The 25,342-nt window shown below is 39.4% G+C and overlaps 1 protein-coding gene across 1 annotated transcript in view; it reads left to right on the top strand.

The window, feature by feature from the left end:
- The window catches only part of XPO4 (exportin 4), a 52,723-nt gene that overhangs the window by 19,867 nt on the left and 7,514 nt on the right, over window positions 1–25,342 (top strand). The window contains exons 6-17 of the mRNA XM_010135579.1: window positions 5,307–5,419; window positions 7,800–7,957; window positions 8,221–8,395; window positions 12,492–12,668; window positions 14,805–14,947; window positions 15,061–15,206; window positions 16,536–16,713; window positions 18,493–18,652; window positions 20,298–20,467; window positions 21,393–21,567; window positions 22,645–22,938; window positions 23,834–24,014. Of these exons, the coding sequence (XP_010133881.1) occupies window positions 5,307–5,419; window positions 7,800–7,957; window positions 8,221–8,395; window positions 12,492–12,668; window positions 14,805–14,947; window positions 15,061–15,206; window positions 16,536–16,713; window positions 18,493–18,652; window positions 20,298–20,467; window positions 21,393–21,567; window positions 22,645–22,938; window positions 23,834–24,014 (2,070 nt within the window). The remainder of the gene's footprint in view (window positions 1–5,306; window positions 5,420–7,799; window positions 7,958–8,220; window positions 8,396–12,491; window positions 12,669–14,804; window positions 14,948–15,060; window positions 15,207–16,535; window positions 16,714–18,492; window positions 18,653–20,297; window positions 20,468–21,392; window positions 21,568–22,644; window positions 22,939–23,833; window positions 24,015–25,342) is intronic.

Below are 25,342 nucleotides of genomic sequence, written 5' to 3'. Positions count from 1 at the left end.
CATCCTGCCTCAGCACCTCCCGTGAGCGCAGTACTGAGCAGGGAACCACCCGACTGAAAACCTCTTCTAGAAGGGTGAGGTCCCCCGTCTGACTTGTTGCACAGCTGAAGAAATGACTGAACCTGTTCTGAGGAGCGACAAGACATCTCCTTCAGCGGCAGGGCTGCTCTCCTCAGGCCTTGGGTTTGTTGGCTGCCTGGGGTCACCCCCAGTTTACTCCAGCAGTCCGTCCGTGTCTGGAAGGTGAAGCGTTGGGGTGCCATGCTGACTGTTGTTTGGGATATAAAGAAAACCTGAATGTAACTAAAATAGCTGTATTTAAGGAAGTGCAAGAGAGAGCTACATTTTACTTTTACCAGACTTACACTGACTTGCATATTTTACTTTTATCAGACTCTTGGGTGAAAACTGACCGGGCTTTGAAATCCCTGATGTTTAGAAATTACTTCTAGAGCGCTATGGCTTTTCTTGGCAATTCTTTCTGGCAACTTTTTAAGGCAAAGTGGGCGAACCCAAGAAGACTGGCACGTGCCCTGAATTTAGTCATAATTGTACTCTGCATATTTGTATTGTTACTGAGCTTTTTGACAGCAAGTGTTTCATCATTCATGTTTTCTGAATGAACCCTGAAATCGGTCTGCAATGTAAGAGCATCTTAAAAATATTGGTATCAGAAAAGGAAAAGAAACTAGTAATGACCCTTTTTTTGACAGGGAACTGATGGAATACGTAGGTTTTTTCCTCTTCTGCTCTCTTGGCCCAATGGTTTTAAGTTCCCAGTTTTGCAGTGGTTTGTCATCTGCTTCCTAGACAGCAGCCAGTAGGCACTGGAAAGGTGTGACTCTTGAGCTGCACCTCCATGGCAGTCACTTCTGCATAGGTGCCTTAAGTGTAAGTTAGGTTTAAAGAGATTAGCTTGCATACTATGGGCTGTATAACCATAGCAGCAAAATGTAGCAGGAGCTGCAGAATCCGCTTGGGTGTCGACGTGAGTCTTGGTACTAGCGCGGCTACACCACTAGCGCCTCCAGAACTGCAGAGTTTTAAAATTAGCTTGGATCTTCCAAAGCCCGTTGCTGCGATCTGAGTCCAGGGTCTCCAATACAAAGCAGTCATTTCACACTCAAAACAGGTAAGAATACTTGTGTTTAATAATTAGATACTTAAGCATACATTCCTCCTCCTGAATGCTGGATATGTTTGCCGAGAGCGTCAGTCATATACAGATTTGTGAAGCATTTCTCCGTAGGGGGCAGCAAGCCTCTGTAGCAGTTTTAGAGAGTTGCTCCTGCGATCATCCCATGTGCCTGGCTGACTAGCTAGCAAGCCAGGGGAGGTCTTAAAAATCCAAATAAAATGAGTGTGTTAGAATATAACACTGCGTGGCGGATATCCATGCAGTTACCTTTCTAATGCAGTTTTTTATTTGTAAAATAGAAGTCTAAGACTGGCACAAAGCTCTCCAGAAATGTCCAAACAACAAAGGTAGAGTGATTAAAATAACTTTGAAGAAAGATGTTCAGGTCTTAACACTCCAGGGGTTTTCCCTCCATTTCTGAGTTGTTCTTCACTCCTGTGGACAAATTTGTGAATGGGGTCTGGCAGCAGAAATCTCGGGTGTGATTTTTGAGTTCCTAATTTACTGCTTTATGGAAGGGCAAGCCTTGCCCCTCTTAGGAAAAAGACCATGGGGTCCATTCATGGAGTTTGTGGCAAGTCCTGAAGTGAAACATTCCTTGTGGCTGCCTTAGGATATGAATATATTTTGATACTCATCTTCATCCATCAGTCCCTTCCTGGGACAGAGGCAATGAGTGGGAGGAAAACTACACATTTATTTTATTTTATTCTTTTAGTATGTTGCTCCGATAAGCATATAAAACTTTTTATTTCCCAAATTACAATTTTAAAATCACAAACATAGCTTTAAAAAGATTCCCCTTATTTCTCTTATTTCTCATGAAACAAACCCAAGCGTAGCGCTGATATCCACATACATAAATTTAGGCAAAGATAAAAGGAAATCTGTCTTAAATGTTACGGTCTTGTCCTCTTCCTCCTAGGCACTGATTAGTGAGCATGAGCCTTATCGTGCACAAAGGGATCTAGTTATACTCTTGTGCTTTTCAGTAGAGCTTGGACATGGCATTGAATAATCTGTTCTGATTCACGCAGAAGTTTCTAGTCTCTGTGGGAAGCGGCGTCCTAAGCCTTGTGAACTGGGTGAAATATTTCCGTGCTTCTGGTAGCTCTTTCATAGCTTGAATTTCCCTGTCATTCAAAGGGAACTGTAATGAGAGTTACTCATTCTTCAGTAGAATTGGGAGTGTTTTACAAACGTTTGTATTTATTTCCAGAAGTCTTTACAATTGTTTTCATTTAAAGCAAACAAACAAAACCCCCAAACCCTCAGGACATCATTATAGGCATTAAAGATACATGCTTATCAAAGTCTATGTTATAGCTTGAGTGCTTACAAAAAAGTATTGTGTTAGTTCTGTACTGCTTGTTTCCTCACAAGTATTGAGAAATAAGGGGGTTTTATGATGAATACTGTATTTATCCAGTGTACACCCATATACCAGGTAATTTAGTGCCCTTTTTTTACAGTTTGGCGTAACTGGGCTGCTGCTAATAAGGCTGAACGGCAGCACAGAATATGTCGGGGTGTTTCACAATAGCAAGAATCTCCAAAGCCAACTTATATGGATGTTTGCGTACACCTAGTACGTGATGGAAGATGGGTGTAAGATCTCCGTGATAGGTGCAGGCATAATTTGTATGGGTTAGTGAAAAGATTTTACCCACAAATCTGGTGTTGTCAGATGTGTCATCAGTCCATTAGCGCGAGAAACAGTACTAAAAATAACAGGATAGGGCTGCTGAATATTGAGGCTTGTTAAAATAGTGACAGCAAACTAGCTCTTCTTTCATTCCACGTGAAAAGTGTTACGTAGCTGGTCCCTTCTGTAGACTCAACCTAGTGATGACCAAACTGATTTTCAGAGTTTGATAATGTGTCTATTGACCATCTTCTGTATTTCCAGGGCCACCCTTTATTGGAGAGTTACAGCAAAGGACACTCTTGACAATAAACAATTTTAAAATACTGTTTTTTTTCTAAAACATTCCAAATTAAAATGAAAAAAAAAATCATAGCCTAATTTGCCAGATGAAGTTAGTTTTAATTTGTAGTATTACTCCTGATAAAGGAAGCTTGTATGTGTAATTTCCTGCCCATATTTTATTTTGTTTTCATCTGGGAGAACTGAAGCATTTTTGATAACTTAAATGACATCTGTATTTCGCATGGGAGTAAAATAATTCTGTGATTTTTTTTTTTTTTTTTATTTTCCCCACCTGAAATAACGCTCATCCAGTATGGTTCAACACACACTGATAATTCTGAGAACAGTGAAACTTGTTTTGTTTTGCACTAACGTGAAAATCCCTGATTGTTCTTATGCATTATAATGTGCTGACAAGAGTTCTGCACGTGTAGCAGCAGGGAAGGTACTGTGCTGCGGAAGAAAGCGGTTCCTTTGGAATCTCGTTCTGCGCAGTGAGTTTGTGTTTTGGGCAGAACTCGGAGGATGCATCCTGCCTCGTGCCAGAGTTCTTCATGCTAAGCTCCATGTTTGCTCTATGCATTGTTCTCCTAAACAAAACGCACTGGAAGGTAAGGGGTCTGCACGATAGGATACTGTTGTGACACTTATATTCTAGACATATGAATGCTTTTGGAGACACGTTTTCTGTAATACCTGATGTCTTAAGGCCGTTCATTAGCAATAAGTACGTTACACGCAGCTGAGCAGGCTGTTACTTACTCTGATGGTCGGGTTATGAAGGGATCAGAGCGCATAAAGAAAGATTTAAGAGGCAAATGACCACGCAAGTTGCTGAGTTGCTTATCTTGTCATGCTAGCAGGATTGGAAAATTCCAACATCTGGATTTGCAGAGTTCCTTTCATTCGTTCCTTTTTTTAATTTTTTTTTTTTTTTTTTTTTATTTTCCCCACCTGAAATAACGCTCATCCAGTATGGTTCAACACACACTGATAATTCTGAGAACAGTGAAACTTGTTTTGTTTTGCACTAACGTGAAAATCCCTGATTGTTCTTATGCATTATAATGTGCTGACAAGAGTTCTGCACGTGTAGCAGCAGGGAAGGTACTGTGCTGCGGAAGAAAGCGGTTCCTTTGGAATCTCGTTCTGCGCAGTGAGTTTGTGTTTTGGGCAGAACTCGGAGGATGCATCCTGCCTCGTGCCAGAGTTCTTCATGCTAAGCTCCATGTTTGCTCTATGCATTGTTCTCCTAAACAAAACGCACTGGAAGGTAAGGGGTCTGCACGATAGGATACTGTTGTGACACTTATATTCTAGACATATGAATGCTTTTGGAGACACGTTTTCTGTAATACCTGATGTCTTAAGGCCGTTCATTAGCAATAAGTACGTTACACGCAGCTGAGCAGGCTGTTACTTACTCTGATGGTCGGGTTATGAAGGGATCAGAGCGCATAAAGAAAGATTTAAGAGGCAAATGACCACGCAAGTTGCTGAGTTAAAGCAGTTTTACCACTGCTTTGACTGTAAGACTGACAAAGAAGGTAACCTGCTTATTTAAATGTCTTTTTTTCTGTACTAGAGTATTTGCAGAATTTTGTAAATAAAGTTACGCGAACACGTGGTAAGAACTGAAATGAGTGCAGCAAAATCACGGGCTCACAGCGTGTGCGTTTCTCATGCGCGTCTTGCAAATGTGTTTAATATGACGGTGCCTTGTGGTGCCTTACGCTTTTGTTCTTTGCAGTGTGATTAAAAATGTAGATTAATGCAGGGCTAACATATCTGCATTCTGCGTCGCATATTTGGCTACTTAGAAGAATAGGGTACAGATTTCAGTGAGCTATCTTTAGCCATCATAAGGCCTTTTTAAAAGCTGCCAGGAAAATTTTTTAGAAAATGATTTCCTATTCTGCATAAATTTTAACACCTGTTAATTGCGGTTGCTTTTTTCCCTTCTCGCTGTGTCACATTAGACACCCTGGTTATCAAAGTGATCGTATCACTATGGTATGTCTCATAATTATGATCAAACTGTTATCTAACATTCCTGGAGCATTCTTTTTTTCAATACTTAATACCTTTTATTCCTTGGCCTCATGCATGAATTATGCTGTGTATGTGAAGAGGCTTAAAGTTTGTTTCCATTACATTCTTTCTGAATGGATCCTGTTGTATCTAGGATTTTTTTAAAGCCAAGTAGGAATGTTATTGTTGACCTTGACACCAGATAACTGGGCAGACATTATATAGCTATGTTTGAATCCTCACAAAATGTGATGCTAAAGCCAACCGAATCCTGGCGCGAGACCCTCCTGGACAGCAGAGTTATGGAGCTGTTCTTCACAGTAAGTCTCTTTCTTCAACTTTCATAGTCCAGACCACAGGGAAAGCAGCTCCTTCCTGTTCTAAAAGTGTGTTGTTGGACCCTTCCTTTTGCATCAGGTAGGACTGATTCTGTTAACTTCAGCTTGTTTATCAAAGCAAACAGAAGTATTGTGTTTTTCCTAGCTTAACAAATATGTATTTTGTCTGTAATTTGCTTTAAGTTGATGAGCATTAACAAAAGGAAAAGGTGTATAGTTATCTAAGCTTTCATACATTCAGTACTTCTGGACGTGTACTCATCAAACGAAACCAAGCACAATGAGCCGTAGTAAAGTCTATCTTTCAGATAAGGTGTAACAGCTCTCAAAAAAGATAAATGAACAGTATGTGTTTGCTGATCTTAAAGCATTTGCTCAATGGAACAGCTGAAAATCAGTATCGTAGTTGCAGTTTTCTAGACAGTTTCAGCATACAGAATTCTGCATCTCTTTGCTCAGCACAAAGTAAACCCAAACAAGTTAAAATAATGAAGTTAGGATGGATGGGGAAGAGGTAGGGTTGTGAGAGGATAATGTAATACTCAATTTCTATACCTATAACTGGGCAGCACTAGTATTGTTTTCTTTCCACGACTGTTAATAAAAGTTTGTAGTTGTTGCTCAGTTAGGAGTTACTGCAGCAGCAACATATATTGGCTTATAAAATCAGTTACTCTGCTATTTTATCTTATATCTCCTGGGACCTGGGAATTCAGCAGTTTCAGGCTATTTTCATTTTTACAAAGCAGAGGAATAATGTGCTCAAAACTTGGACAAAGTTGTTATTAGACATAAGTAAATCTATTTCTGTGGTGCTGCTTGTCAGAGTTGTCTGGTATGTGTTTGGATACACGTCCTTACTTTATAGGATCTTTTGATAGATTAGATTGCTTTCTATTTTTTATTTTTAACTGCAAGTTTATCTGTTCCAGCAGTTTTGAAAAGGTGAAAAAATCACAGGCAGAACTCTTAGCAGCTACACACAATCTGGACAGCTGTCTAGACTATCCAGACAGTTGCTACTGTCAGCTGTGAACCTCCACATGCAAATAACTTTTTGGCTTACATATTAACCCTTCCTCGTTTAATAATATGAAGTTGTCACAATTAGATATCTGTTTCTTTGGTTGGTTTACAATTACTTGCTCATATAAGAAGAATGTTTTGAATCACATGCAGATTTGTTTTAATGCATTTGCGTTTTCCTTAATAGTAACCAGAACTCGACGGTATTTGATTATTTTTGAATGAATGCAAGCTAGACAGGGCAGTGTGCTGCCAGTTTTGGGTTTAGATTCCCGATTTGTAATGGTTGAGGCTTGTAGTGTAGTTTGCTATTGGGAGTAATGTCAGTGAATGGTAGTAATTTACATTCATTTATCTGATCTGAAAAAATTTAATAACCTTGCAAAAGTTGGCAGGACTGCCACGGTAGAGAGAGAGAGCCTTCAGTTCTGATCTCAGCCTAGTGTGGGACATATAACAAGGGTATTTCTGTTGCAGGGTTTGTTTCTCCTGCTAGTTTGATCTTTCAGAGATTAACTGAGCAGCTAATCTAACCAGTTATGAGTCGGGTGAAGTTGCGACTATAATGCTACAGAGAAATGGTTAGAGTTGTAACTGGACTTTTCTATATAAGGCTGAAATAATTTAACTAAATTTGTTTCTGGGTGAAAAATACCCTGTATGTATTTATTCAGTAAATCTTATCTGAGAAAAGTATGAGGCACAAGCCTAAGAAAATGCTTTAAAGAAGTATGTGAGAATATGATTACTAATATCTGAATCGAGGTCCCACCAGCAGAAGTAATGACATAACAGTTTGCAGAAATGCAGGAAGATTCCTGTTGACCTCGTATAATGCAAGGGTGTTGACAAGGAAGTGATGCATTCATTTTTGTGTATGTCTTCAGTGTTTACCTCTGCTAAAGAAGCATCTGCATAATCTTGATTGAACTTGTTGACTAACTTTAGCAAGACTCTGTAGCCTAGGCATAGTTAGCATAATAGAGATGACTGTCATTATTGCTGTTTTTAGAAGGAGCAGCATGTCTGACTGGCTGGCATCTGTTTCTCTCTTTAAGAAATAACGTGCAGTAGACAGTTCAATTTTCACCATGTAGGTGAGAACTAAATGTTGGTTTCGGTGACTTGGTTCAAACTTTGTGTTCTCGCGAGCTGAGTCGTGATCTTGACATTTGCTATGGTTTAGAGAGTCGCAGAAACCCTTTGCATTTCGGACTGAATTGAAGTTATAGCAATTTTTTTGTGTGTGCGTGCGCTCTTTTGGATTGGGAGCCATGTGACTGTTGTAAGAACACCCTGTTTTCTGAGTATTATTAACTATCTCACTTCCTGAAAGGTACATCGAAAAATCAGAGAAGATACAGATATGGCCCAAGATTCATTACAGTGCCTGGCACAGCTGGCGTCTCTGCACGGGCCAGTCTTTCCTGATGAAGGTTCACAAGTTGATTACCTGGCACACTTCATTGAGGGATTACTGAATACTATCAACGGGTATGTATATGCCTGCTTTCTAAATTTAGATGGCATCTTTTAGACTTGAGTGGATCCGTGTGGAGAACTGATACGGCTTGCTTATTTCTGGCCGTAATTTGTGCTTACTGTCGAATTGCTGAAATTAAGAAAAGGCGTTTTAAAGTAGGTGGTGCTTAAGTAATATGGAATAGATTTATTGATTGAAAATGTATCCCAAAAAATCAGTTCCCTTTCGGTGTTTTTCTTAATGGTGAAAAGCTAACTGCTATTTCTATCTGTAGAATTGAAATAGAAGACTCTGAAGCAGTGGGAATTTCCAGTATTATCAGCAACCTGATAACCGTATTTCCTCGTAATATTTTAACTGCCATTCCAAATGAACTTTTCTCGTCATTTGTTAACTGCCTCGCACACCTCACCTGTTCTTTTGGGAGAAGCGCTGCCTTGGAAGAAGTGGTAAGTGTCTGCTCTCAGATTGTAGGTAGTCTTTGTGTCTCTCTATTTTTGATAAGCGTAAGTGACGTGAGAATTGGCTGTTGTGAATTCAGTGGGTTTGTTCTAGATATTTCTGAAGTCACACCTGAGAGGATTTTATTTCTAACAATATAATAAACATAATTACACACTGTGTTCATCTTTCAGACTTTGTATTTAAGGCCCCATGTCTCATATTGTCGTTTAAAAAAGAGTGGATTCATTTAAAAATAGTAGTCTTTAAATATTGCTGGACTTCTCTGAAAACTATTGAGGATAATGAATAAGCTGTAGACCTGAAAGCCGAACTATATGAACAGATGAACACACTGAAACGTAACTGCTGTCAGGAGTTCTGAGTCAGGGTCTTCTGTTTTGAGTGAATGGAGCTGTTCAGATTTGTTGTTAAGCCCGTACTCTCAAGCTGTTCAAATCATCCCTCATTGCTGACACAGTTCAAATCATAATTCTGTATACAAATCTAGGAATTCAGAGGATTTTTGTTTGTTTACTTCTTTCAAACTTTGGTTGTAACATTAAAGAGCAGTTGGTATAGTCTGAGTCTTCTGCTTATAAAAATTGCATTAAAAATAAAAACTTCTAAGGAGTCCTAGTTGAAAGAAAAAAAACTGTAAGCATTAAGGCGAATAATCTTGCACTTGAGCTATCTATGCGCAGTAGCTGTTGATTTAAAATGAGACTGTCAAGCGATGAGCTAATCCTTACCCATCCTCATTAAAAACTGGATTTTTACCAGTTCTGCTACATTGATTGGGCTTAATTACCTGAGCTTTTGAGATTTTCTAGTAGAACATTGAACATTGTTCTGGTGCTCACCGACACGTTTCGCAATGCACCTGAAGCCAGTGTGGAGAAGATTCAGCAAAATCATAGGCACCTCTAGTTTGAATTAAAAGGACTAAAGGGGTGTTGTTTCCTCAGTTAGCCTTGTTACTTGAAAGCTGGAATATACACTATATTTACTGAAAACAGTGCTCAACACAGAGCCATCAAAACACTTCATCTCTCAGCAAAAGCGTATCGTAGCTTGTACCACTGTCTGGTACAAAATTTGTTTGGGAAATGACCAGCCAGTTATGCCTAGTAAACTGCATCTGCCCACACTTAAACAATCCTGTAGTTTTTGCTGAAGAAAGTATTCAACTGGAATGTTCTCCGATTCAGCAACATCAGAAAGAGAAAATACAGGATCTTGTTGTTTTAAGAGAATTTTCTCGCTGTCCTTGAATCTTGAAATCTTTCTGTGGAAGGAGAAGCATTACACTTTCACCCCATCCATCCTGTCATAGCTTTTACAGATACCTCAACTTCATGCTGTTTCTCTGGTTTCTCTGGTGATACAGAATTCTGTGGTGATGGGCCTTCAAAAAAAGATAATTTTTATACCGTAACAGCGTCAGCAATATGACATGCTCCCGAGACTTTTAAGTTATTGCTGACTTAATAGTCATGGCGTAACGATACTGTGTGCTGTGCCTGAAGAGATACTGCTTTACATCCCTGAAAACGGCCTTTTGGTTTAAAAACGTCCCAGCCGTGGGTAACGTGTTCTTCTCACTTAGACTGCTTGTAGTGAGACCCTCTGTGAGCTCATGTGCTATGTGAACACAAGAGCTCCTGATAAATGAAAAACTGTGTGCACTGGGCTCAGAGAGTCCTCAAATAGTATTCCCGGCACTTTTCAGAAATCTGAAACGCAGCAGAATGCAGGCAGCTGTACTTCTTAAGCTTTGCTGGTCTGAAAAGCTGGTTTCCCCCATATTTCTGCTACTTCGCATGCCAGCGGAACATCTCGTGAACATTGCCGAAACCCCGTCAGGCACAAGGAATCTACTTAGCTGAAGACCTGCTGTGGAAACTGTCAAAACCGGGAGGTCTCGAACCATAATATGCAAACCACTTCAAAGCAGCTAGTACTGATTTTCAACCAAGGTGGAAAACCCCACAGTCCAAACATCACGTTCAAATGCTGTTACATGTTAATCTGCCTGTCGGGGCTGGGGAGGCTGGCTGAGGGGAGCTGAAGCGTTTGCCTGAGCAGCTACACTGGTGGAGGGCGGTTAGCTTCAGCAATGCTGGCTGCTTGTTTCAGGAGCAAGTTGGACCGGTTACCTCTTCCTTTAATCGCACTGGGTCTGAGAGAAGGCACTTACCCACAGCTATGCTTTGCCTCGCTCAACACCTAGCGCTTATGCAGAAGTAGAAATCAAATAGTCCATCTAAATTAGTGAAGAGTACGAACAGGATGTTGGATGAAAAATCATACAGAAATAGAATTGTTATCAAAGGCTTCTTTTTCTCAGAATGAGTCTTAATGCACTGTGCCTGTTTCGTGGTATTTTTTTCAAAGAGGTACCATTCTGAATTTGGTCCTCTCTGCTGTGCCTCCAGCTCTTTCCAGCTTGTTGCTGTTTGACAGATTTTACAAGTGTTCTTTCTTAAAAGGGTCAGCACGCTACGAAGGAAGAAGTACCAGTTTTATTTTCATTTCCCATACTAGAGAAAGCAGTCATCTTCGTTTTGACTTGTATCTTACCTCTCCCGAGGATCTGAGTTCTGGACTCTGCCATTGCTTTTGTTGGATCCAAGATTCAGCTCCAGTCTGCAGCATGTCGTTAGCTTACCTGTGTGCCATCTTTGGTAGCCCCGCTGTAGCTAATCTGAAGTAAGGATTGGGAATTTTTAGTAAGGTTCCTTTGTGACCAGATTTGTTCAATGAGGATAAACTCTTTCTATTATTTGGTCATGTACTTCATGAAGACGCTTACTCATCCTAGCTTCCTTACAAGAATACCATTAACTCCTCGTCAGCCTCAGCTTTTGTTTTCACACTTGCATCAGTGTGTCCCATACTGTAACTTCTGTAACTTTGACCAGTTTGCAGTTAAAATGATGCTGTGAGGCTGTCTTGAAATGCTTCCAGTATGATACCAGTTTTCCCTCTTAGTCATCCAGCCAGTGTTTTCTTTTCCTTGCCTGTTCATCCAGCCATGTTTGTAACTTCACTGAAAGTCAGGAATTCTTCTGTCTGGAGCGTGATTAAGGCCTTAATGTCTCTCTAGTTCATCGAGGAATCCTTTTACTAAGCTCTGCTATCTCAGAGAACTCTTGCGAGCAATCCTGTTGGTTAAAACTTAAGAATACTTCTCGGAGAAAAAAGAAGTCCTGCTTTAGCAGCGTGTTTATCCTTACAGCCACTGTTTATTTGAGCTTGGATGTATTCACTGAAGTTCAATTTTTGCATCAAATCAAGAAGTTGATAGGTACATTAAAAATACTTTAAAAAATAAATGGCTTCTTTGCTGGTCGGCTTCTTTAGTTTGCCTGGAACCGAGGGCTTTGTTTTTCAGAAATACTAATTTCCTTTTGCAACTTATGTACTGTGTAGAAACACATACGAATAACTGAAAATAGCGTCAGTTAAAATGCACTAAGCAATTGGAGGTGCAGCTTATTCTGTGGAATCGCACTTCTTTTTTGTTGTTCCTTCATAGCATAAGAAGTTGGGTATCATCAAAACTGGCTTCCTGCAGTAAGGTTTCTTGAATTCATGCAATCTTACAATGATTTCCTCTGGAACAGAGAATCGTCATCTTTCCTCTCTCTGTTTCAGAAATAGTGAAATACATATAACTCTACATGCACATGGTCTGTGTTTGTCTAATAACAAAGAAATGGGTCGATTCTTTGTTGTTACTAGTAAGATCTGCGATGCTTGGCATCTTTGGGATAAAAGCTCAATATCTCCTGTATGTAGGCAATTATGCATTAAAGGCTTAATTTAAGACTGTTTTGGTTTTGAACATAAGGTGAAGAGCAAATAGCTAAATACTTTGGCATTTTTTTAAAGCCTGGCAAGCGTGAAAGCTGCACTGACCGTTTCAATGCATTGCATCAGCTCATTCTGATATTTTCTTGCCTGTCTTTAGATGGGGTTTGTGACTGATTTGTTTTGTTTCAACTTTAGAAGAACATCTGTTAAATAATAATGTATATAAGTGTGTACTGGTTTAGTTGAGGAATAAGATTTCCGGTTTGTTTCTTTGATCTCTTACAGCTTGACAAAGATGACATGGTATATATGGAAGCATATGACAAGTTGCTGGAATCTTGGCTTACTTTGGTACAAGATGACAAACATTTCCATAAAGGTTTCTTTACCCAACATGCTGTTCAGGTCTTTAATTCCTACATTCAGTGCCATCTAGCTGCTCCTGATGGTACAAGGAATTTGGTAAGCCCTCATTCCGGTAGTTCTTCATGATGATATTAGTAGCTAGCCCGTGTCTTTTGGTGCATACACTGTTATGTGGCTCAAGGGAGCTGGTGTAGAATTACTGTCTGTGACTTTGGAAATAAAAAATTGCAGAATTGTTACTCAGTGGTCATTTTCCAGTCGGTTTCTCCATTCTGAAGAGGAATTGAAGGAATACAAAGTTGGAAATCACTTTAAACAGTAAAGCTGTTACTCAAATCAACATGCACTTCACTGTTCTTCTCAGAGGCGCAATGACTCAAATTTTGACCATCCTTCTCTAGACCAGGGTCCTAGTTAAAGTCCCCAAGGAAACTGGAAGCCTTTTATATGGTTATTACCACCCGTACCTTATCTTCAGATCATACTTTTAAAGTATAATTGACGTGCATGAGTATCTGAAAAAATGTAGAATGACTGTGCTCAGGCTAGAAACTTGCAATGTTATGGGGTTCTTTGGGATAAAATGAATTCCTAATTGAATTTTTGAGGTGACTGTTCTAGAGAAAACCTCAAAGTACCTCAAGTATCTCTTGAACCATTGAGAAAGGAAGTCGATTAGTCTCTTAGCCAGGAGTCTGGATCTCACTAAAATATATTCTCAAACAGAAAGTTGGATGTCAATGTTGGATGAATTAATTATTGCTTAGATTTAATTCAATAACTGTATAAAATCTCTCTTTAATTTGATGCTGTGCAAAGATCTCCAAGGTACCTCATTCTGAAAAACACCATATAAAACTTAATTCTATCTCGGTCTGTAACAGATGGTAATAACAATGTCAAAACAGAGAGAAATATTTCACAAGAGAACTTTGAATTCATATCAGGCAGTCTTGACATAACTGGTATACACAGGTTAATTCATGTCATTCTGTTAGATAAGTCATTTATCCCATGGGTAGCCCTTTAAAAGCCACAGCTGGCGTTTTAGAATGCTTCTTGTTCAATATCAAAGCAGCAGCACGAACTTTCAGTCCCTGCTTTGAGAGCAGAGGCTCACCCGTCAGTAAACAGCTGCAACTTTGAAGTTGCCAAAAGAGAATGATTTGCTGGGTTACATTAAGAAAAGATGGGTTAAAACACTTTGGATAAGGAGCTGGGTGTGGATTCAGTTTTCCAGAGCCTCTGTAGAAACAAAGCGGACTATTAGCTTTCTCTGTCAGTTGTAGTTGTGTAAATTTTAACAATTCATTAAGAGATTTTTTTAAAACCGTTTTTAACATTGCTACTTAGTTTCTACATATCATGGTTCATCTCTTCAAGGAATGAGGTCCGATTGTTATTTATGTTTTATTACACAGCCAAGATAAGCTTTGAAAAATCAAACAGTGCAACTTCTGCATCAGCAAAATATAAAACGATGCTGATTAATATAATCTTCTGTTTTCCTGAGGTTATAGCATTTACTTTTTAAAGCTTTTCCCCCCTCAAATAGTGCGTTATGGAAAATATTTTAATGAAGTATTAATTTCATCATGAAAAATACTATTTTGTGATTTACACAAGGTCTCAAACAGCTGCGAACAGTATCTGTGACTGAGTAGGGCAAAGTATGGAAGTTCCAGTATTTAACATTTTTCTCGGTCTGCTATACACGTGATTTGAAATGCAAATGTGCTTCAGCAGTCTTCTGACCACTGGGTTTGCAGACCATCCCTGTGAGCCGAGAGTCAGTCGGTACCTTATGCCATACTTCTAGCAGCAGATGCTCGGCAGAGCTGATTTCTATACCCAGTGGAGTAAAGAAGCTGTTTTGCTCTCGTCCAGCCTGTGCTTATGCTATTAATAGCAAGTGCCAATTTTCCTTAACCCTTACCCTTTACTCTTTTCACAAACAGTGACTCCTTTGACTTGAGAGCACTATTGGAAATAGTAGCAAATAGCCAATTAACCGAATGTGATGTTTTGCCAATGAGTTTGTGAAATGCTGATTTTAAAACAATATGAAGCCACGTTTACTCCTCTGTTTAACTCTTCTATGTCTGATGTAGTACAAGTCTGTTGTTCACCTTGAAGGAAAAAGCCAAAATAATGTAGAAAATTGTTGTGATGATAAAATTCAACAAATGTAACGCTAACTGGTTGCTTCTAATTTTGTTGAAATTACCAAAGACTGCCAATGGCGTGGCCTCTCGGGAAGAAGAAGAAATAAGTGAACTGCAGGAAGATGACAGAGATCAGTTCTGTGACCAGTTGGCCAGCGTGGGCATGCTGGGGAGAATTGCTGCAGAACACTGTATACCTCTTCTTACAAGGTACAAAAAACCAGTCATGAATGCAAGTCAATAAAGCCATCGCATATGAAAAGCTCAACTTTGCCAATACAGTTTAAAACCAGTGAAGTTATTTTATTGTGATTTGTCCACAGTTTATTAGAAGACCGGGTGACAAGGCTCCACGGTCAGTTGCAAAGACATCAACAGCAGTTACTTGCCTCACCAGCATCAGGCTCAATTGACAATAAAGTACTTGATGACCTGTATGAGGATATTCATTGGCTTATTTTAGTCACAGGTTAGTGAAAAGTTTTAAATAGTATGTATTCTGCTATGTTCTTACTGGAGCCGGAACACCTCAGGAGAAGAAATCCCTGTACGTCAGCTACTCTTAACTGGGTATAAATGTTATCCCTTATGATACGTTCACCTTACACTACTTGCAGAGTCATTGTTTTACCTTCATCTGCCTTGAGTAACATCAACGTTATCTTGAAAAGATTGATGAAATCTTTACATGAGGTAATGTCTTTCGGAAATTCCCACAACTAATCTTGCTACCGATTTTTTTGAGATCTGTTATCAGTCAACCTATTCAAGAAATCAGTCTGTTCGTGGTATTGGTTGTATTGTCAGGAGGCTCATGACTTTATAAGGGAATCAACATGAGATCCGGATAACGCTATTACTCGGTGATGGCAAAAAATCAGCTAAGTTCCAGAATCACTCAGAGCTGATGATCCATGTCCTGAAATTCTGTTATGTTTCAGGGAACTTGAATTTAGAACCTTTTGGTTTTGATTTTTAGATGGAACTATCTTACATCTTCTTGCAAAACTTAGTAACAGCTAAGTCAGTGTCTGTCTTTGAAAAGAGAAATGTGTACTTAATGAAATATTTTTGGGATCTTTTTGAACATCAGATATTTTAGTCGCTCTCAGATGCTGACATGAATGTGTTTATAATATTTCTGTATCACTGTGGGATGGAGTTTGTAGCTCACAGACTGCTACGAAATCAGACCTTGAAAATTATTACTTAAGCTGGGATTAATGTTAATTATCTGGACAGCACAGTATCATATAAAAACCCAAGGTTCACCTGATCTGCAGTTGCTATGCAAGGAAAATGTTATTACAGCACACGTACTTGGTGTCTGAAAGCTTCTGACAGATTTGAAATGTTAACAGAAATGAAGTTCCAAATGAGATGGACTTGGTGGGGAAGCTGGAAAAATCAAGCCTTTTTTTATCACACATCAGAAGAAGAAAAAAATGACAACAAATCGTTGGTTTGGTTTTTTCCCCCTCTCGGTAGTTGAATGGACATGAGAAGTATTGACATAAGTGAAGCTTAATCTTTTTTTATCTGTTTTTGTGTCATAGTTTTTTTTAACATGATGGTTACTTTTCTAGTCGTGGTTTCATGTCACTTTGGGTTCTTCTCTACTGGGTGGCTTTATGGATTCTGAAGTTATCTTATGTATTTCAGTGGTGTTAGTCAGGGTTTGTGCAAACATTTGATTCTGGTGTGATGTCTGCAGTTAAGCCAAGGGATTCTCCAATCACAAAGCCGTAAGTTAATCTAGGGTAGAAAGTTGTGATCACTCTTTCTTTTTTAATGTAAGGCTACCTCTTGGCTAATGATACTCAGGGAGAGACTCCGCTAATACCTCCAGAAGTAATGGAATATTCCATTAAACATTCAGCTGAGGTCGACATCAATACAACACTTCAGATTCTGGGATCTCCGGGAGAAAAGGCCTCTTCCATCCCAGGATACAACAGAACTGATTCTGTAATTAGGTAAGGCTGCATCTCATGCTGTTAAAATGCTTCTTCAGAGAAAAAAAAGTGAGCTTGCTAGTGGACTCCTGTGAATCTGAAAAGTAAAAAAGCAATATGTAAACACTGAACTCTGGAAAAGAAATCTCTCTTTTAACTAGGATTAAAGTAAGGGCAAATAATTTACAAGAATGGTTTTATAACAGACATTAAGGCAATGCTGTGAAAGGGATTAAGAACAGATGAAGTGTGGTTTTGGTTTTTGGGGGTTTTTTTTAGGGTAAAGAAAGGCAGGGTAAATACAGATGATATTTCAAGTCAAGGTGAACCAAGGCAGGATAGAGGAGAAAAAAGCGAGTAAGGCATCAAAACAGATAGAACTGAGTCAAGATGGGAAGGCTAAACTGACAAGATTGACCTAATAGTCTTAACAAAGGATGTAAACAGAAACGTTTCTAGATCTCTACTAAAAACCCATCTTTGATCGATTTGTTACAGAAAATACTTAAAATTGCTAAAAAGTTGGTAGATCAGAATCTTTAGATAATATCCTATATGCTCTGTAATTTGCTCAGTAATAAATGTACAGCTTAAGCAAACGCTTTCCAGAGCATCAGCGAGCTTGTCTGCTTTGTACGTGAGTTACAAGCTTGGTAGTAGCAGAATTGGTCCTCGCTGCAGGAGGAATTGTTTTCCCTTACGTCCACCTATCACTGTTAGCCTATAAAAGGAGCAGGAGAGGGGATTTCTGTTCTCTTTGCCAGAAAGGCTGATGCGCACAACAGACATCCCTGCTGACTGCAGGGTGGTTGGACTAGATGACCTTTAAGGTCCCTTCCAGCTCAAACCATTCTGTGGTTCTATGAATTTGAATCCTCACACTTCATAAGGTTGCATTCCTGTTTTAACGACATGAAAGATTCTTCCTTCACCCAAGATTAGTTCTTCTGTGCTGAATGTTTTCTTCTGGAAGAGCCTGTTAAAAAATGGATCTTCATTTGCAGTGATGTGCCTAATGTATAGAAGTTCAGATGCTGCTCACTGCTTCTACTGGCAGCGTGAAGGTGTGGCCACCACACAGGGTTTCTTGATGCAGTGTCTGAGTGGTGATGGGAGCCAAATCAGCTGTAGATAACAAGAGATTTGAGGCTCTCCGGCAATAGCTCCGAAACGTCTTCAAGAAACAGACTACTGTCAACTCCTAAATTCCTTGTGCTCTATCCATGCTCTTACCAAATTTAATTGTTGTGCTACAAAAGCTAATATTTAACGTAGCTTTACGGACTGAGTGTATTAATGCAGTCACCTGGTGATCTGCTATTTCAAACTTCCTCTGCAGTAATGAAAAAGCGAGAAATAACTGGTCATTTCTGTATTTGTTCTTTAATAATGCTTCACACTGTCAAAGCTGCACGACTAGGAGCCACTCAACCACCAAGCTTGATGTGCAAGGAAGGGAGTTTTTCAAAATACGCTATTCAAGCGCTCCAAATAGTCCGCTCATCTTAGTTCCCTTGATGTCAGAATACTTGTGAGGATAATTTGTGGCAGTAATAAGATAATCACCTTATCTTTTAATGCATATTCTGACTTTTTGGAGGGGTATTTGCCAGTCTATCCTGTCTCTCCATGCATTTAAAGAAACAATAAATTCAGGTGCTTTTTACTTCACTAGAGTTGAACTACTTTGATTTATCCTGTTCCTTGTGTCGTATTTCATGAAAAATGAAAGTGCTTGGTAGCTGCATGGCTTCTCCTGAAACTGCTCTCAGCATCCTCAATTGTATTTTAAATCTACAGGTTGTTATCTGCTATTTTAAGAGTGTCAGAAGTAGAATCTAGAGCAATAAGGGCAAATCTCACACACCTCCTGAGCCCCCAGATGGGCAAAGATATTGTGTGGTTCCTCAAGCGTTGGGCAAAGACTTACCTGCTAGTAGATGAAAAGCTGTATGATCAGGTAAGGATATAACTTTTATCAATTAATTGGTGAGTATTAGCAATAATACTATCCTGTGAATGCAGATGTCAGCGTGCCTATTTTAGAGTGCAGTGGCAAAGCATTTTCAAAATTAAACGAGTTGTGGTTTATTTTTTAATTCTTTTGAAGGTTGATATTTTCTTCAGGTTTTGTTGGGGTTTTTTTATTAGATACATTAGATAGGTGTTGTTAGGGGACCTTTCTTGCAGATTTTGGTGCAAATGTGATTTTTTTTTTCTTTTTTTTCGGTAGCTGCTGCCATAGCAGAATTAGCATAGCGCAATCTCAGGCTGCGTAGTGGGTGAAACTCACTGATGGCAGCAATTTTGTAAGCTACTTCTCACTACCCGCCATATCTTACAGTTCATCTCTAATACAGTGGTTGCCCTTGATGGATGATTTAGTGTGTAACCTGGTCATGGTGCTTAGCAGAAGGTAGTATACGTTAGCTAATGTCATGCTACTTTCTCTCCTCTCCCCATTCTCACATGTTCTCATTGTAAATACCATGATTTCAACGGTGCATTCTTTGTAAAGGGCAACTTCTCACCGTGTTTGGACAGCACTAATCACAACCTTCATCCTGATTTTGCTTATCAAACTAACCATAATCCAGCTAGTTGATGGGAGGCCGCTCATCCCGAGGAGGTCCTGTTGGCTCTAACTTTGGAGAAGGAAGCCTCCTCCTCTTATTGCCACTATCGAAGCAACTAAGCATTCTAACGCTTCAGGAGGTCCCTCCTTAAAACAAATACATGTACCATAGACTGGTAAATATAAGCTGAATAATATGATTCTAAATACTGACAGCAGAGCTAAAAATTTGTGAAGGTACCAGTTGGGGAAGAATTGACGGGCATGTAAGAAGGAGATCCACGTGAGAAACAATGTGAAGAAACAAAACAGAGTATAGAGAAATGCCCACATTTAGGTTGTGTTGACATGTGAAGGTCATTCAAACTCTATTTAAAGCTAATGCTCAGTCACGTCTATATCATGAGTTTTAAAGTCTGAAATGTTAGTGGTGTGCTGACAGGAAGCCCCTGCACAATTATTACTAAATCCTTAGATTTCACTCTTGAGAAACTTTTTTTTTTAAAGATAGGAGAACAGGCAATTTCAAGAAAGCTTATTTTATTGTACCAGGACCAGAATGAGACATTTTTCCTAAAAAAATTTATAGATTGAAGGAACAACCTGCAGAAGGCAGATGAAGAAAAACTGAGGAAAATAAGTTTTTACAAGATTAGCTCTAGATCAACAGCTGGGTTTATTTCTAGTAATTTTTAATACTGAATTTTGAGAGGTTTCATTGTAAATTCATGGAAACATTTCTAGGAGATGATTTGGGGATCTTTGAATTTGCCGTGGTGTTAAAAGCTAGACATACTCAAACTTGTAATGAGGTTGAAGCTTTTCTTTGTTGTAGGTGTTGTGCTTAAAATTGCAAGATAAATTTGGCAAAGATTTTTCTGTTAGAGGTATGCTTTGCCTTTGTCTATGTAACATTTGTGTATTTTAAGGAAGAAGTGACAGCCTGAAAAGAATTTGCTGACAATGATGACCATACACGTTGGGGTTCTGGCTTCTGTAAAACTCACTCATTTTAATGCTTTTCTTATAGATAAGTCTGCCATTTAGTACAGCATTTGGTGCTGATACAGAGGGTTCCCAGTGGATTGTGGGTTACCTTTTAGAAAAAGTGATCAGTAACCTGGCAGTGTGGAGTTCAGAGCAGGACCTTGCAAATGATACTGTACAACTGCTAGTAACATTAGTGGAAAGGAGAGAGCGGTAAGTTGCTATACCTCTGGAAGTCAAAAAATTCCTTTTGCTTCCTTTAAATTTTTTGGCCAAAGAAACCAGATATAGGGCACTTTGTATTCGTGTCTCTGTAAGTCAAGTTACTTTTATAACGTACTATAAATGAAAATAAAACTGTCGGACAAAGCGAGGAGTGAGACCTACACTTGACAAAGCATAACCTGATTTTTATTATCGTTTCAAAGTGCACTCTCCTTCCCTTACCTGTCTGCCTCTCTCTTAAACAGAACGGAAAACTCTTCTGGTCTCCACTCTTACTGCACAGATTTTTCATGTTGTTGTTTTTCTGTTGAACAGATTGTTCCAGAGTTCATGTACTGGCCAAGACAGTATAAAATGTGTTTTATAAACATATTTAAAAATCCGGGATTTGGCAGATTCCGACAAATTTCGAAGTTTTCTTTAGTTTTACAAACTGTGAAGCAGGAAATTCTCAAACACTTTACTTTTGTGAATTGACATGCAGTTATACATGCAGTCACACATTCACAGTCTGACCAAAGACTGTTCTGAAGTGTCAGGATGCTCGAGGAATCTTTTTTTTTTTTTTTTTAAATTAAACCCCACAGGATCTAGTTTTGGAATAAACTGCTTATTTTATCATGATATAATGAGACTAAGCTTTTAAGCCATGCTGTATGTTCATTAACTCTGTGTGTGTATGTGTGTAAAACTAAAGCACTTCCCTGCCTTTCTCCCTTGTGAATTGAGCTATTTTCCGAGTATATAATTTAGAAATCTTAGACGTGAGGCTTTAATAAAAGTCAAAAGGCTATTTAGCCTTAGAATAAAGGAATTTAAAAAAAAAAAAAATCCTCTGACAACTGCTAGTGCTCTGTTCGTACAGTTTTGTGAAGTCTTTTCTTTTTAACTAAACTGTTTTTCCCTCTTTTAGGGCAAACTTAGTTATTCAGTGTGAAAACTGGTGGAATTTAGCTAAACAATTTGCAAGGCGAAGCCCTCCTCTTCATTACTTGTCCAGTTCTGTGCAGAGGACACTAATGAAAGCTTTAGTTCTAGGAGGTTTTGCTCATATGGATACAGAAACAAAACAGCAGTACTGGACAGAGGTAAGCTGCTTCGACGCTTCTGTTACCCCCAGTTTAGCAAGTAGTAAAACCAAGTTAGTTTAGGGAATTTTACGGTGACCCAAACCTAACTCGTTTAGAATCTTTTGAATTTAAACATTAATACTGATATTTTTTTCCTAATTACTCTGTCTTTGAAAGTCAGCAGTAGTATGGCACCCATGAGCTGCCAAAGATTGAATCTAAAACATCACAACACAAACAGAAACAACTAATAATTACCTGGAGGATTCGTGAAGCAGCCAGTATAGCAGTATGCTTGAAAGAGACTGTTATCAAAGGTTAAGAATGTCCCTTGGAAATTTTAATTTGGTGGTGTTGTGAATTATTCAATTTTTCACCTAATGACAGTAAGTGAAGAGCTGATGTGGAGCAGAACGCAGAGCTTTGACCAGCTTTTGGTGCCCTGGCTCCATTAAAGCTCAGGTACTTAATACCAGAAGGGCGGCTGCTAGGAAGTAAGTGCAGTGTGACCAGGAAGCACCACGTGAGCTTGTAAAGCAAAGGCCGCCTGAGAGAAGCTCGCTTTTACTAGCCAGGCGATGGAATCAGGGATTGGAGGCAGGACAGGAATGCACTGGAACTAACTGGGGGAAAACAGTGAACTATTTTGATGGAAGTTTCTAAACTGGTTCCAAACACAAGAGATTGCGCTACCGAGAAGCGTAATATGGCAAAGATAATTGCTTACGTAAATCCGAATTACTGCTTTCACTGATGAACTGTAACCCCTAATACTGAATTTTGAAGAGAATCAAATACCGTGAGCCAGGGAAAGTCATTGTCGTTTGTTTAAACGCTACAAAATAACATAATGGAGGTGCTCATTTTGAAACCAGCCTGCGGGTGATGATGGATAACGAGAATCGCAGATCACCACCACTTCAGCTTGTGTTAATGTGACAGCTGATATCAAGAGTGAGCCGTTGGGAGCTGGGAATGATTGATTCTTGTACTGCCATGCCAGAAGCAACCCTGTGACCTTGCTAAATTGCTTAAACCTCACATTTCATACAATAGTATGCTTATCTTAATGTGACTTCTCAAAAAAACTTCAAGGTTCTTCAGCCACTTCAGCAGCGATTCTTGAATGTGATAAACCAAGAGAACTTTCAACAGATCTGTCAGGAGGAGGAGGTGAAACAGGAAATCACTGCTACATTAGAAGCGCTCTGTGGCATTGCTGAGGCTACCCAGATTGATAACGTAGCGATTCTCTTCAATTTCCTGATGGACTTCCTTAATAATTGCATTGGATTAATGGAAGTGTACAAGAACACACCAGAGACTGTTAATCTCATAATAGAAGTCTTCGTTGAAGTTGCACATAAACAGATTTGCTATCTTGGAGAGGTAAATACAGCCAGGAGGGGAAGGAGGGGGGAAGTGAGTGTGTGTGTGTGAATGTGTGTACATATGTGTACAGTGCTGTCCCTGGGACAAAATGAAGTGTAGTGATTTTTAGGTTCTGTAGAGAAAGAAATGCTGTACAGCCACATCTGTTATAGGGATTCCTTTGTTTAAAAACATACACTCGCAAACGGTAGGAGCAGAACGTCTAGACTGTTCTTGTACCGTACCAACAAATTCATCACTTAACCACAGTTCATCACTTGTCTAACTCTATGCGCGGGTAGTAAAAGAGTGCGGACCACACTGAGTACTTTTCTTAACCATGTCTAGGAGACCTGCAGCACTGTTTTCTGTGACAAATGCGTACCACAGGGACAGTGTCTTGGTCCTAAACAAGGCACTTGAGGTTATCAAGAAGTTAAGGGGTAAAATGAGTCAGTGCAGTACACTTACATCTGTGCACTGTCGGCTAATTTTGCTTTTGCATCTAGAAGAGTTCCTGCCTTTTCCAAACTGGGCATGTACAAACAGTGCGGTGTGGCTCCAAACTTCGATAGCTGGAGTGAGTCCCCAGGAGATGTTGCTGGTAGTCTAGTTTGTGAGATTAGTGAGATGTGTCAGCCTGTCCCATGCCACTCTTGGCATCTTTTTTTTTTTTTGCATTAAGACTGAGGAATTGATGAGAGTTATACTCTGCGTTTTCAGTCAGTAGCACATCAATATATGGCTGTAACTGTTCTTGTTGTTTAAGGTGGCTATTACTGTGATGATTTTGTGTGCAGGTGTTACAAAATTAACTGAAAGTAAAATCTTGAGGTATCATCAGCCATCTAACGCTATCACTTTGTCACTTTGAGCATATGGAATTGTTCTTACTGTTTAACATTTTTTATAGGCCAAAGCCATGAACTTGTATGAGGCCTGCCTAACTCTGCTGCAGGTGTATTCCAAGAATAATCTAGGTCGACAACGAATAGATGTTACAGCAGAAGAAGACCAGTACCAGGATCTCCTTCTTATTATGGAGCTTCTCACTAATCTTCTATCAAAAGAATTCATAGATTTCAGTGATACAGGTAGGACGGAATTGGGAATTGCTGAACCATAACTTTTGTGTTCTAAACCGTAAAAACCGTTGCGGGGCATGCATTCAGTCTGGGTAGAGTGAAAGCTGAAGTTTAGGCTTAAGTAGATCAGGATATGGAAATCACTATTTAATGTGCCAGTAGCAAAGGAAGGACTTTTCGTAGTATCCTAGCATCTGAGATTATTATTGCTGTTGTAAATTAAATAGGGCATGTATGAAACAGCTTGAAATGTGAATTTTGCAAATCTGAACGTGTAGTAGCGGCAGTTTTATGGCAAAAAAGCCATAGAGAAGCCAGAACAGTAAACTACTGAGAGAAGGCAGATGGATTAACTTCTTAGCACAAGATCCAACTTCTGTGAAGTGCTGAGCTTACGAAAATTCCCTCGCGTTCGTGAGGTTTCTGTATTCCTCGTTCGCAGAATACGCTTTGTGGTATATGGCTGTAATTAAGGGCTCTTTTCTGTATCCAAGCCCGTTACTTTCTTCCATATACTTGCCACTTAAACTTGCACAGTAGTCCTGAATATGACCCGTCACTTCTAGCTGGGCTGTGCTGCATTGCTTTTGAATAAGCTGGAACACGTCTGCGTGATTCAGATCTTAGCCTGTCCTATATGGGTTGTGCAGAAAACATGCTCCGTCACAAACTGAATCTGCTCAGATTGTCCTAATGATGTTTGCTGATTTTCCTGAGATATAGACCTTGAAAGACAGAACCTCGTACTCTGAAATTCAGTGCATCAGTCTAGTTTTTTGTCAGGCATGAACAACACAAATGCAGAGCCAGACGTAGACTTTGTCCATGGGATGGACAGCCCAGTGCCAGCTACATACTCTCTTTGAGGTCAGACCTGTTAGTTGCTGGGAAACCACTGGAAAATGCTTACCATGAAACTAAGGAATGTGAATACTACCTAAAGGTAGTGCCCAGAGGTCAGATGTATGGAAAATTGTCTAAATATGGTTGCTGACTCGGTGTGGGAATTATAAAAGTAAGGTCAGTGTCAGTTGATGGAAAATTCAGGTCTTACCTGTAACTGGAGAAAACTTGGCAATGTCTAAACGACAAAATTTTCTTGTTACCTCTTAAAATTTTTTCTTCCTGTACTTATAAAAGTATATATGAACTTATATGTATATAATATATAAAGTATAAGAATGCAGTAATCTTTTGCTCATCACCCGTTCCTGTGTGCAGGGCAGGAAGCAGCTATCCCTAGAGGCAAATGCGATGTTCTGTAATGGAAGGGAGCCCTCAGAGTATCTGAATGTTCTGTTTCAGCGTGCCATCTGGTACACGTGCTTATGAAATGC

This window comes from Buceros rhinoceros, unplaced genomic scaffold (assembly GCF_000710305.1).
Source record: "Buceros rhinoceros silvestris isolate BGI_N320 unplaced genomic scaffold, ASM71030v1 scaffold20134, whole genome shotgun sequence".
NCBI lineage: Eukaryota > Metazoa > Chordata > Aves > Bucerotiformes > Bucerotidae > Buceros > Buceros rhinoceros.
Note: the sequence above shows the minus strand (reverse complement) of the source record. Positions and strands in the feature narration are given on the sequence as shown.